General features: G+C 42.6%; 3 protein-coding genes across 3 annotated transcripts; 1 reads left to right on the forward strand and 2 right to left on the reverse strand.

The window, feature by feature from the left end:
* Positions 1-1260: 1260 nt before the first annotated feature.
* On the reverse strand, positions 1261-2013 carry LOC118411672 (G-protein coupled receptor 6-like). Its single transcript, XM_035814150.1, has one exon. It carries the CDS (start codon positions 2011-2013, stop codon positions 1261-1263), a length of 753 nt encoding a protein of 250 aa, XP_035670043.1.
* Positions 2014-5669: 3656 nt separating this feature from the next.
* Positions 5670-6770, reverse strand: LOC118411673 (G-protein coupled receptor 6-like). The gene has a single exon (XM_035814151.1). It carries the CDS (start codon positions 6768-6770, stop codon positions 5670-5672), a length of 1101 nt encoding a protein of 366 aa, XP_035670044.1.
* Positions 6771-10483: 3713 nt separating this feature from the next.
* LOC118410785 (defensin, isoforms B and C-like) lies at positions 10484-12864 on the forward strand. Its single transcript, XM_035812593.1, has 4 exons — positions 10484-10672; positions 11021-11064; positions 11525-11648; positions 12536-12864. The coding sequence occupies exons 1-4, from the start codon at positions 10622-10624 to the stop codon at positions 12551-12553; spliced, it is 237 nt and encodes a 78-aa protein (XP_035668486.1). The 5' UTR covers positions 10484-10621; the 3' UTR covers positions 12554-12864.
* The last annotated feature ends 315 nt before the right edge of the window (positions 12865-13179 follow it).

Below are 13179 nucleotides of genomic sequence, written 5' to 3' on the forward strand. Positions count from 1 at the left end.
TTATGTGCCCGATACTTTGCCAGCAGTGTCATGAAGTATAATATCAAATGGAAGGAGTTACGAAATTTGGCTATATGGATACTTTTCAGGTAAATGTTAACTGAACATTAAATTCTCACTTATACGTCCACGTCCAATTGCAAGCTTTGGGTGTTGAATGATGTCAAGAATACAATGCGACGAATGTATGCCAAAAACCAATTACTCAAGCAACTGGATATGATTTTGGAAACAGACGTTTCAAACAACCACCCGGTGTCTTTCGTCAGTGACACTATAGAAATGTTGTTGGAGAGATATTTTATATCCTAGATGTGAATTGATATGCAAACGAATCTAGTTGGAGAACAGGTTTATCCTAACTATAAATTAGTATGCAAAAAGCAGAGGAAGACAGGAAACAAGGGTAAGACAAGTTAAGACGAAGTTGATGCAAATAAGTTAATTAGCTCCTGTTGCTGAATTACAGGAGTTAATCGTTCGTCCCGGGGGGGGGGGTCATCAGTACTGTTTCTAACATAAGACGTAAAGAAGCATGACACGAACACAACGATCAGTTGAACTGTAACAACTTTGTGGTCCGCCGCTGGGCGTCGCCAAAAAGATCAGAGAACAGGAATCTAGTATTTCCGTAGCACTACACATCTGGGTCTAAAGCCACTCTGTTGCACAAGGTTTTCCATACAGGTGCAATGATTCTCAGAGGCGGCGGCAGCAAATTTCGTATGGGAGGGCGAACTTTTACTGACAGAATTTTGCGGCACATGTAGCGCCGCAGGCGTTACCCGTCGCGACGGAGGTGCGACCATCCTAGGGGGGCCGGGAAAATTTGAAATCTTGACCCTCTAAAAAGTCATTTCCTGCATTTGAGGGCCACATTCCGCTTGTGAACTAAACTAAGCTACGATAGTAAAATTTCTATTAGTAGTTTAAAAGGTTTTTGAGAGCGACGCTCCTGCAACATATTGTCCTGTGCCGACATGGCCGAAGACGCGAGCCGTTACAAGGGAATTCTGGCAAAATTTTGAAATCGGGACTCTCTGGAACGCAATTTCTTGCATTTTCAGGCGTAAATGTTGCCGTTAGACTAGCTTGATTTAATGAAATTTCCATCATCAATAAAATACACAAGGTTTCAGCTTGACTGGGGGGGGGGGCCCATCCTCCCCTCCTCAGTCTCATTTTAGCCTAGTTTGATGACGTTTTTCGCGTTTTGGTTGCGTATATGACGCGAAAGTGGCCTTCAGATGTGGACATTTCCTAAGGACTCCGTGCATTCACGGCGTTGCCGACGAAGAGGCGCTTCACATTGCGGCGAATTTCCTTCAGACGGAAGCCGTATATGATCGGATTGACCGCGGAGTTCAGGATGACAAGTCCTATCATAGATTGATCCATGTCGTTACAATCTTCTTTACAGAACACTTCGTTAGCCACCACCGCGCTGTAAGGGAGCCAACTCACCAGAAACACGATGGTGATGATGAGAATGGTGACGGCTGATTTTCTGCTGGTACTCGGCTGGGCCTGCACCGCGGCTTCCTGCCGCCTGATGTCGCTAACCTGCCGCCACAGGCACCGGAACACGCCAAGGTTGAAGAACACGATCGCCGCCATCGGGATGAAGACGAGAATCAGGATCAGAACCAGGTAACTTTGTGGAGTGCCTCCGCCATACTGGGAACACCCTACCTGTGACGGAAACGTACAGCTCCATCCAAACACCGGCAGCAGCGCCAAGATGCTGCTCCACATCCAGACCACGATGATGACAACCTTACATCTGTCGTTGGTGATGTTGTTCTCATAAGTCATGCCGTGGACGATGAACCAGTAGCGCTCGGCCGTTAGTGCCAGCAGACTGTAGGCGGATAACAGCGATGACAGGAGGATAGAAGTGGGGAGGAAACGGTACAAAGCCTTGGGGGGAGGAATCCCAGCTTTTGCGTAAATGAAGACGGTGACACACACACAGAGGAAGTTCACCCCAGCCACAATGTCACTTGCTGCCATGTTGGCCATCAGTATGTAGACCGGTTTGTGCAGCGCCTCGTACTTGATAATAGCCGCTAAGGGTAGGCTGTTCGCTATAACCGACCCGACTGAAATGGCATTGATAACGTGCAACGCCCACAGATATCGAATGCGACTCCCGTATAAGAAACTTTCTGAATGTTTTGTCTCTTCAACCTCAGTACATTGAAATGAAGTTGAAGTTACGTTTCCCTTGACTCGTGAAGTCTCGTTGTTGTTGCCAAGTGAGCTGCAGTTCTTTACTAGCTCCTCCCAAGGCCAAGTTTCCGAACCATCTACACCGTCCGCCCTGTTGCTGAGTTCTGTTGTAGAGTTCAGGTTGGGTGGATGTGCCAGAGCTGTGCCAAAACTGCAACTTGCAACGGAGACAAATATCATAGCGATCTTGATATTCAGTTGTTCCAGCATCATTCTAGTTCTTCAATGTGTTCACGGTCAATGTCAGAGTCAATTCGATGTGGACAATCGCAGAATGACACTAAGTTTCCGAAAAACCTGAATGCTTTGATAGCTTAAGAACTTCGATGCACGATTTGTGCTTGCACAGAAAACGTTTCAGATGTCGGTGAAGGGAAACCAAAGCTTTCCTCTCTGTAGATGCAGATAGGCGCTCTCACTTATAAGTCGACGTCCAAGCTTTGCGTGGTGAATGACGTCAAGAATCGAATGCAACGAATATCTATTGAAAGTTTGCGTGTAGGTTCGCTATTGTGTATAATCCTAGGTTTTAGTCAGGTGCAGGAAAGCTCAGGCGTACCAGCTAAACTTCACAACTTAAGTTCAATCGAAACAAAATCTATGTCACTGTCGAAAACTGGTGGATGCCAGTTGAAACGTCTGACCGTTTCCAAAACCATATCCAGTTACTTGAGTAACTACTTTTCGGCGTATAAGAAACTGTTGGTTTTGTTAGAAGGATCTAATTCTCAAGTCCGAAATTAATGCACCGACATAACAATGGCTTTCTTGACATTTCAGGATATATAGCTTAATCGTAGCATCCCATATCCTATAAACAACGATTTCACCCAACACGTAACAAAGAAAATAGCTAAAGGTATACTAATGTATTATCCTAATGCACTCAAAGTATTTCCCTTTAAGTTTTTCACCGGCTCGTGGCTGGATATTTACGCTTACGTTTCTTCCGTGGGTCTTTTCATGATAAAGCATATGGTGTTTAGCTTACAGAGGTTACATACTTTACATGGAAATTGATCGTGATGCATTTTGATTCACAACTTCGATGAACGATTTGTGCTAGCACGTGAACAGAAAACGTTTCAGATGTCGGTGAAACAAAAAGCCCAAGCTCTCCTCTCTGTAGACGTAGATAAACGCTCACTCTCATAAGTCGACGTCCAAGCTTTGCGTGTTGAATGACGTTGAGAATCGAATTCGCGCGAATGCGACGAATGTCTACTGAAAGTTTGCGTGTAGAATAGTTATTGTGTATAATCCTAGGTTTTAGCCAGGTGCAGGAAAGCTCAGATGTACTAGCTAAGCTTCACAGCTTAAGTTCAATCGAAACAAAATCCATATAATCGCGAAGGAAATGTTGGGATGAAGAAAATCGCCTGCTTTTCTTTCTGCCTGATCTTCTTAATTGAATGAAAGAAATGAAACTTGTTTGTGTTCCAGTTCATTTTGTTGTAACTCGACTATTATGTAACCGTCACCATTATCATTTGACTCTGTTGATATTCTTGTCCTCTTACGTTGTGAAGTGATCTAGTTTATGTTCATGTCATCCTGAGTTATATGTTTTGTTGTATTCTAAATTTTGTAAATTTTGACTGTCATTTGATGTAGCTTGAGCAGAAGACGTCTATAAGCTCACAACTGAGCTTTCTGTCCCATGCTCGTTAAACGTATGTGAATAAAATAAAATATAATGAAAGAATCCCAAGGGTGTAGCTTTCTGGTGAAGTTTACGTTCCCGATAATTTGTCATTATCATAGAAAAGTGTTTTGTCAAATTGAAGGAGTTTCGAAATTTAGTTATGTGGATACTTTTCATGTTAATGTTAGCTGAACCATTGTGCGTGAGTCGTCAAGAAGCACTTCTTGCGTAAAAAGAATCCATTCGTCGGGTCTGCCAAGATGACGACGCTATACGAGCGATTGCGATGATGTCAAGGTGACGCAGTGGAAGGCAAAAAGCAGGTGTTTGGCAAAAGATTTATTTACATATCAACCAGTAATTTTATCTGATAATTTAAATATCAATCTTTAATTCAATCTACTGACGTCCTGGTAAGCACCAGCCGTCCAATACCCCGGATATAAACAATAACAGCGATCTCTCGTATTCACGGACATGACAATATGGCTTTCCTGACCATTCTAAGCATATATTCTAAGTACTGTTTAATCTCAGTCTTAGCATCCCCTGATCATTCTGAGTATATATTTTACTATTTTAGCATCCCCTGGCCAACAAACAATTCAATTCACAGAACATGGCTCAAGCCCATGCTTACATGGTGCACTCAAAGTACGTCCGCAGAGTTTTTCACCTGCTCGTAGTCGGATCGCAACGCTTTATATGTATCTTCCGTAGGTGTCTTTTATGATTTAAAAAAAAATTCAGGCTTTATTCAACAAAATACAAAATAGTACATTACAAATCACAACAACAGTGCAATAGAACATTACTTACAAGCGTGACAGAACATTTCTGTGGTGCTTCTTAACATCACTAATGAAAACTGTCAACTTCAAAAGATCTGTAGATGTTACCGGCCTGATTTCCCTTACTTTGGTTTCTGCACCAGTTTTTGGATATGACATATTTTGCTAAAGTAATCAATAAATTAATTGTGACATAGGTATCGGATACTTTGAATGGATTATCTGTTTTATGACCTAGTGTGATGGTTTTCAGATCTATCTTGACATTACATTTAAAACAATTGTGTAGTAACTTACAGATTGTGTACCAGAAAAATTTCAAGCCCTTACACTTCAGAAACAAGTGTTCATAGTCTTCAATACAATTACATTTAACACAGACACAGGTGTCTTTTATGATAAAATCTTGCATATGATTTAAATACTGTACCAAATGGAAAATTATTGATTTCATTTAAAACTTGATATCATTTGAAAGTTGATAGCCTTTGAAATGATTACGAAACATTTCCTGTACAAGACATGACTATACAATGTATACACAGAAAGTGAACTAGTCACAGTTTGGTCGTACCTATGCTGTATGTTCGAAGACATTCATGGATATGACAGTGGCTTTCATCACATTTTTGGATACATGGGCTAATGTCTGGGCATAATCATAGCATGTCGTGTCCCAGAGGTGTGTCCATACAGGTGAAATAGTTCTTCAAAACGTGGCCTCTTCAAAATGTATACGTACACTACAGTACTCATAGGGTGACCACAACAATTTTCTAAAGAAGAATATTTCAAGAATTGAATTTTTTGATAATTTTAGCAACATACTTACAGGAGAGAGAGGTCCTATAGTATGTCCCGGCTTTGTCTTCGTTTTCCATTCTCCGTTTTTGCCCCCTCTCCCCTTGGCTCTCCTTTGAGCCGAGTTTGACGTCGAGTTTTACGCGCTTTGGGTGTATTGATGACGCGACTCTGACATTCAGATGTGAACAGCCATTTTTCTATGGACTCCATGCATTCATCACCCCACCATTCACGGCGTTGCCGACGAAAAGGCGCTTCACATTGCGGCGAATTTCCTTCAGACGGAAGCCGTAGATGATGGGGTTGACCGCGGAGTTCAAGATGACAAGTCCTATCATCGATTGATCCATGTCGTTACAATCTTCTTTACAGAACACTTCGTTAGCCACCACCGCGCTGTAAGGGAGCCAACTCACCAGAAACACGATGGTGATGATGAGAATGGTGACGGCTGATTTTCTGCTGGTACTCGGCTCGGCCTGCACCGCGGCTTCCTGTCGCCTGATGTCGCTAACCTGCCGCCACAGGCACCGGAACACGCCAAGGTTGAAGAACACGATCGCCGCCATCGGGATGAAGACGAGAATCAGGATCAGGACCAGGTAACTTTGTGGAGTGCCTCCGCCATACTGGGAACACCCTACCTGGGACGGGAACGTACAGCTCCATCCAAACACAGGCAGCAGCGCCAAGATGCTGCTCAACAGCCAGACCACGATGATGGCGACCTTACATCTGTCGTTGGTGATCTTGTCCTCGTACGTCAGGCCGTGGACGATGAACCAGTAGCGCTCAGCCGTTAGCGCCAACAGGCTGTAGGAGGAGGACAGCGCCGAGAGGAGGAAAGAAGTAGGGAGGAAACGGTACAAGGCATTGGGAGGAGGAATTCCAGCTTTTGCGTAAATGTAGGCGGTGACACCCACACAGAGGAAGCATACCCCAGCCACAATGTCACTTGCTGCCATGTTGGCCATCAGTATGAAGACCGGTTTGTGCAGCGCCTCGTATTTGATGATGGCCGCTAAGGGTAGACTGTTGGCCACAACCGACCCGACTGAAATTGCATTCAAAACGAGCAACACCCCAAGGTATCGAACGCGACTCCCGTACAAGAAACTTTCCGGGTCTTTTCTCTCTCCAACTTCAGCGCATACAAATGAAGTTGAAGTTACGTTTTCATTCACTTGTGAAGTCTTGTTGGTAGTGCTAGATGAGCTGCAGTTCTGTAGTAGCTCCTCCCAAGTTTCCGAACCATCTACACCGTCCGTCCTGTTGCTGAGTTCTGTTGTAGAGTTCATGTTAGATTGAGGTGCCAAAGCTGTGCCAAAACTGCAGATTGCTGCGAAGACAAACATAATGGCGGTCTTGATATTCAGTTGTTCAAGCATCATTCTTCAATGTATTGACGGTCAGAGTCAGCGTGACGACAATCTCAGAATGACACTTGGTATCCAAGGAAACTGAATGCTTTGATCGCTGAAGAACTTCGATGCACGATTTATCTTGGCACAGAAAACATTTCGAATGTGGGCGAAACAAAACCAAAGCCTTGCTCTCTGTAGACGTGGATAGGCGCTCTCACTTATAAGTCGACGTCCAGAATCGAGTGTAACGAATTTAACATTTGCGTGTAGGTTTGTTATTATGTGTATAATCCTATCTTTTAGCCAGGTGCAGGAAAGCTCATGTGTACAAGCTAAGCTTTTCAACTTAAGGTCAATGAAACCAAATCCATGTAATCCCGAAGGAAATCTTGGGATGGGGAGATAGTATGCATTTTCCTCTCGCCCCTCCTCTAAAAGACACCGGTGCCAACGGTGTGGCTTTCTCTTCCAACATCTGCTTGAAGGTTACATTCTCTATACTTGAATGTGAGTTCATCTGTGACATTATGTTTCAATTGGAAACGTTATAATGTACTGATATCCGTACACAAGATAAAGCGCTTACCAACAAGCTTTCGATCAGTCCGCTGATCCTTACTAAGTTTGAATAACCCCAAGTCTAAGTCACACATCCAGACCGGAAGTGTGACGTCAGCAAAGGCTCAAAGAAGCTTCTTGGTAAGCGCTTTATCTTGTGCAGTTTAAGATTGTAACATAATAAGTTTCCCATACTTTGCCATGGCATGAAGTGTTTCAACAAATTCAGGGAGTTATGAAATCTGGTTCTGTGGATACCCAGTGTTAACATAACATATTAAACATTGAGACATTGTACGCGAGTCCTCAAGCACTAGCAATACTAAAACACATTAAGTATTGATAAGGAACGACATGGGCAGGTTGACATGCTGACTTACTTGACTTATGTCGGGTGCTGCTCCTCCCCTGCCACCCGAACCACTGTAGCAGCCCAGAAGACTCTGTCGAGCATCGCTTTCCTCATGCTGTCATCCTCGAGACCTGTGTCCCGCCTCAGAACATCTGTGTGGGTAAGGGGTGGTCTGCCCTGTCTCCGGTTGACATGCAGAATTTTTAAAGGTTTGAGAAACTATCATGTTGGTTGACTGCTCACTTTGCAGCTGCTTAAAAAGATCTACAATATGGTCGAAAACTTTTTTTTAATGTACAAAAAATGATGATACACGCCTGGATTCCGTCTATACATTCTAATCAATACAGCCTATCCGGGGTCGAGTAAAACCGTTGGTTTAACCTTTACCGCGCTGAACTACCCGATTGGTACCCTTTACTGTATTGGTTATGAAGTTAGTTAGCGGGGTAAAAGTTAAGAACTACATGCAAAAAATACTGTATGTACATGTACTAGTTTCACGTGGCGAAGCATATCAAAATACTGTTTGTTTGTTCCGCGTAACTAGCAAACAGCCGGTATTCTACTATAGGGACGAGTTTCGTTAGACTAGACTGATACATAGACTTGATCCATTCATGCACAGCACCTGCGATCTTCTGAGGTTCACCATTGGTGGGAGCAACTTTGGTGACTCCGTATGCACAGCTCACTGCCTCGTTCTGGGCTACTCCGGTGGATACTGCAGCAACCATAACGTATGTGTGGTTGTCGATATGAAGTTTAGGCATCCAGGTCACGCTAGTTCACCTTAATTCGTGGGGTAACCTATATCCGTTGTTCTTGGACGAAACATCAAAGTGACGTAACGGTTGTCGTGGAGACCATCTGTCAACAAAACTAATCATCATATGTGCTGATTTGACATCTTAATAAATCTAATCACCCGAGTGTTTTCATCCATAAAGCAAGGTTCTGATACATACATATTCACATTTTCGTGGCTAACGTAATACCTAAATAGCCTGGAATCCAGCCGTGTTGTGCTTTGGTCGCTCTGCTTCCTGCAGGAAGCGTATCTCAGGGGAGTGACCAAAACACAATACGGCTGGATTCCAGGCTAATACCTAAAAGAGAGAAGGAAAGAAAGAAAGGCGTTTCCCTCCTCTCCGCCAGGTGGCGCTACATCTTTATGACGTTATGACATTTTTCTTTGGACTGCTAACAGATATATCTATTTGCCTTAATATCTTTGATGTGGAATGTCGAAATTCTACAATTGCGTTCCCTAACGGTAACGGTAAAAGTTTGATAGGGGCTAACGTCCGAGTGGGTAACAAAACGGATCAATTTTCGCGGACGCCTCAGGAGCGTTGCCAAAATCAGTCAAAGCACTATTGAGATCACCGATGGGATCGGCCGATGCCATGCATACTTAGCAATGCATTGTATACCAAACAACAGCGCACTGTTTAATGTTCCATTTGTCTCACCCTCACTGTCGATTGTGACGCGGGCGGTTGAATATATTGCTCATTATTTTTAGCGTGACCCATGACTTACTTCCTTGCGGAAGAATGTCTTATGAAGAAAGATTAACTTTTATCAAACCAACAATTCAAATGAATTGACTCTGTGATATCATTTGGAGGACACGTTCTGAAATGTTGCATCACCAACGTCCTTTAATAGTGACCTTTGGCCACGTTTATGTTACTTTTGGAGCAAATATTATCTGACGCTCCGGTTGTGTATATTGATAGCCCTTTTGCGAAACGAGCTATATACAAGAAGAAACGTACGGAAAGAGACACTCCAAGGGCACTGTCGAACATTCGTTGATTGGAAGAAATGGTAAAAGAACTAATACATTTCTCCATTGGTGCCAAAAGCGTCAAGCATGCTAGGATATCGCGGAAGGGGCATCACAGTTAAACGACTATAACATTTGGCAACGTTCCTGAGGTGTCGCCAAAATGTGTCTAGGTCAAAGAGACTGATTTCCGTCCCGTAACTTTCTATATGTTCTATGTGTTGTTTTGTTCCTTGTCAGCCCCCAAACAACCCAAGTTGTGAAACAGCGGCAACGACGGTTACAAATGATGACGGTATTTTCGATACGGCCACGCGAGTCGGCGAATTAGTGATGAAGTAATGGAAACTAACGTTATACACATATGTAACGTTACAACAATTAAGCGCATACTGTTTAAAGTACTCTATTTGCTTTACTTTCGCATGTGGGGGCACAAATAAAACAATCATTATTTTTAGCATGTGACCCTTGACTTACTTCCTCGGAGAGGAAGGTTCTGTTTGCCCTTATTTTTTGGTAAACTTCGCTATCACAAATTGACGGAAGACAGACATGTACATGGTACTTACACCAGCCACGTGATTAACACGTGATTACACGTCATAATCACGAAATCAAGACGTGAAAAAATGTAAGTTCGCATATCATGACCTTGCAGCTTGGGAAGAATTCAGCGTTTGGAAAATATTTTTCTCTCAACACGTGGATTTGTACGTCAGGTACACTGTGTATGAAATAATAATAATAACAACAATTATTATAACAAAAAAAGAGTATACGCAGTACTGTTATATTAAATAAAAAAGTGGGGATGAAGGGAAGGGGTCCCAGCCTTGTGTGTAAATTCACCCAATTCTCTGTTTACATTTGTTGAAAGCCAAGAGCTGCCCTTGACATAACATATCACATGTTATAGTATGTCAATAGATGATACGTTTTGGCTGAATCACAAAGCGGGCCCAGCTGTAATTTTTCCCCGCCCAAAAAGTATAAGAAAAATGTGGGTACACGTTGGTCTGCAGACGATATTTCTGACACAGATACAGGGACACGTTCTAATTCTGAACTTGCTGCACCATGAAGTTCCTTATCGTTGTGATTGTGTTGGCCGTTCTGGCTAATGCAGAGGTGATGATGCTGTTGTTGTTTTGTTTTACGAGGGGTGATCAGTAAGTTCTGTACCTCACCGAGAAAAAAATATGCGCAACTCAAATTTTGGGGCATGATTATAAAGTATAAAGCCTTTTATGAATGTCTACCAAAATTCAGATCATTTCACCATTGCTGATCAAGCAACAAACACCCAGTAACGTTGGGTCAAAGAGAAGGAAAAACAACTGAACTGCGAACTGTGAGTTGCTCTGATGAAAGTCAAATCCCCACTTCTTTTTTTTCCAGCTGAAATACGGATATATGTAACGTTAAATGATTGATGCTACTAAGAGATTAAAAGTCAAAATTTCTTTTTACCAACAGGCCGCTCCGAGGTTCAAGCCTAAGATGGCTCCCCAGCCTCGCATGTAAGTTGACTTTTATGCTCGCTTTACTTTTCTTGAAAGCCTTTTATCATGCGTACTATAACGTCACAGCTTTGCAGAAAATTTGATACACGAGCAAGTACATGTAGCAGAATCTCAACGAAATTGAATACATCTAAAGATATTTCGATAGAGCTGTAACAACTATGCGATGATACGTACGGACTGTCTCCAACTGTTAGTAACAAAATTAGGATTTTAGGATTCGTTAGAACTACTGAAAAGACTGTCATCTGTATGCGGTGTTACAGATTTCAAATATAGACTGAATATCATAAACAAACTTAGGGCACAAACTAATGTCATTCAATAGTTCAGGATGATTCAAAACTTTTCTTTTGTCTAAAACCATATACTCTGAAACTATCTAATACTTTTTTTAGTAGTTAGCCGTATGTGCTGTAAATTTTGTTTTGAAATTTGTTTTTGTTTTTACCCATAGCTCCTGCGATCTTCTGAGCATCTCCATCGGAGGGACCAACTTCGGTGATCAAAACTCCGCATGCACAGCTCACTGCCTCGTTCTGGGCTACTCCGGCGGACACTGCAACAGCCATGATGATAACGTAAGTGTGGTAGATTGTGTATGTGTGTGTATGGGGGTGGGCGTTTGGGTGTACGGGTGTGTGGTTTTGCCGTGGGTGTATATAATGTATGGGAGAGAGAATGTGTGGAATTGTGGGTGCCTAGTTGGGTGTGTTTAAAACTTTATTACCTTCGCCACGAAGGTTATATTTTGGGTGGCGTTTGTATGTTTGTGTGTTTGTGTGTGTGTGTTCGTAGAAGACCAGCATAACTCGGGAACGCTTAGATGGATTACATTGATAACTATTCCAACATGTGACGTTGGTAAAGAGAAGGAGAAGAATATTGATAGGTAAATATTATGCAAATATAGGTCTAATTTGCATAATTAATTAGGAAATGCTGTAATGCCATTGTGGTAAATGAGAGGATTTTCGTACTTGTGGCATTTGGAAGTTATGTCGAGGTGAGCATCATTGAACATTAATTATGCAAATGATACCTCATTTGCACAAATTATGTGGGATGCCATGAATGCCTTCTTTCTTTAGATTGTGTACGTCTTATTGGGTGTTATTTGGGTGAAGGAGATGATGAATTAATATAATTCATGCAAATGAGAACCTTATTTGCATAATCAATGGCAAAAATAACTAATATTCATTTGGCGAAGGTATGGGGCCTTGGAACTCTATTTCATTCACGGGAAACTCAAATTAACCTATATAAATTGTACAGGCCGATCGTTATTGAGGTCGTGAGGGACGTGTTTGGATGTGTGTGCGTGCGTGTGGTTGGGTGTTTGGGTGCGTGTAGGGCGTCCTAGGAATAAGTGAATATCTCTTCGTAAATGCTACTTTCCGACTCTAAGTGTTACAAGATAGGAACACTGGATATCTAACTATTCTTTCCTCTCTCTCTTCGACAGGTGTGTGCTTGTCACTAGAAGATGAGTCAACAAAGTAACATCGGCATGAAGACCACCTGGTGATGATTGCACTATCAGCAAACAACGGAAAATGAAATTCCGATTGAAATAGATGTTACTACATATTGATCTGCAAACTGGCCAAGTGACATTATTTGGAGGACACGTGCTTTGAGAATACTCGTCATCAAGGACGTTAGTGCCTTTGTGCACGTACCACGTTTGGGTAGCGCGAACGTATTTTGTGCTACTTTGAGAGTCATTGGGTAGGGTTAGGTTAGGGTTCGGTTTGGTTTAGGGTTAGGTGAGGGTTAGGATATAGGGATAGCGTTAGGGTTCGGGCAGGGATAGGGTTAGGGTTAGGGTTAGCTTAGGGTTGGGATAGGGATCGGGTTAGGTTAGGGTTTGGTAAGGTTAGGGTTAGCTAAGGGTTCGGTTAGGGTTCGTATAGGGTTGCAAGCCACAAGTGTTGTAGGTGCTACATGTACGTGGTACTGATACAATCGTCATAGCCACGTGATTGGCATGTGATAAACACAACACAATCACGTGATAACTGACACGCGATCAGCTAGTAAGATTGCATGACGTACGTGTAAGGGTCATTCACCTAGGGGTGCATTCGGTGCTTGGAAAAAATCGCC

The sequence above is a fragment of the Branchiostoma floridae genome, chromosome 3 (assembly GCF_000003815.2).
Source record: "Branchiostoma floridae strain S238N-H82 chromosome 3, Bfl_VNyyK, whole genome shotgun sequence".
Lineage (NCBI taxonomy): Eukaryota > Metazoa > Chordata > Leptocardii > Amphioxiformes > Branchiostomatidae > Branchiostoma > Branchiostoma floridae.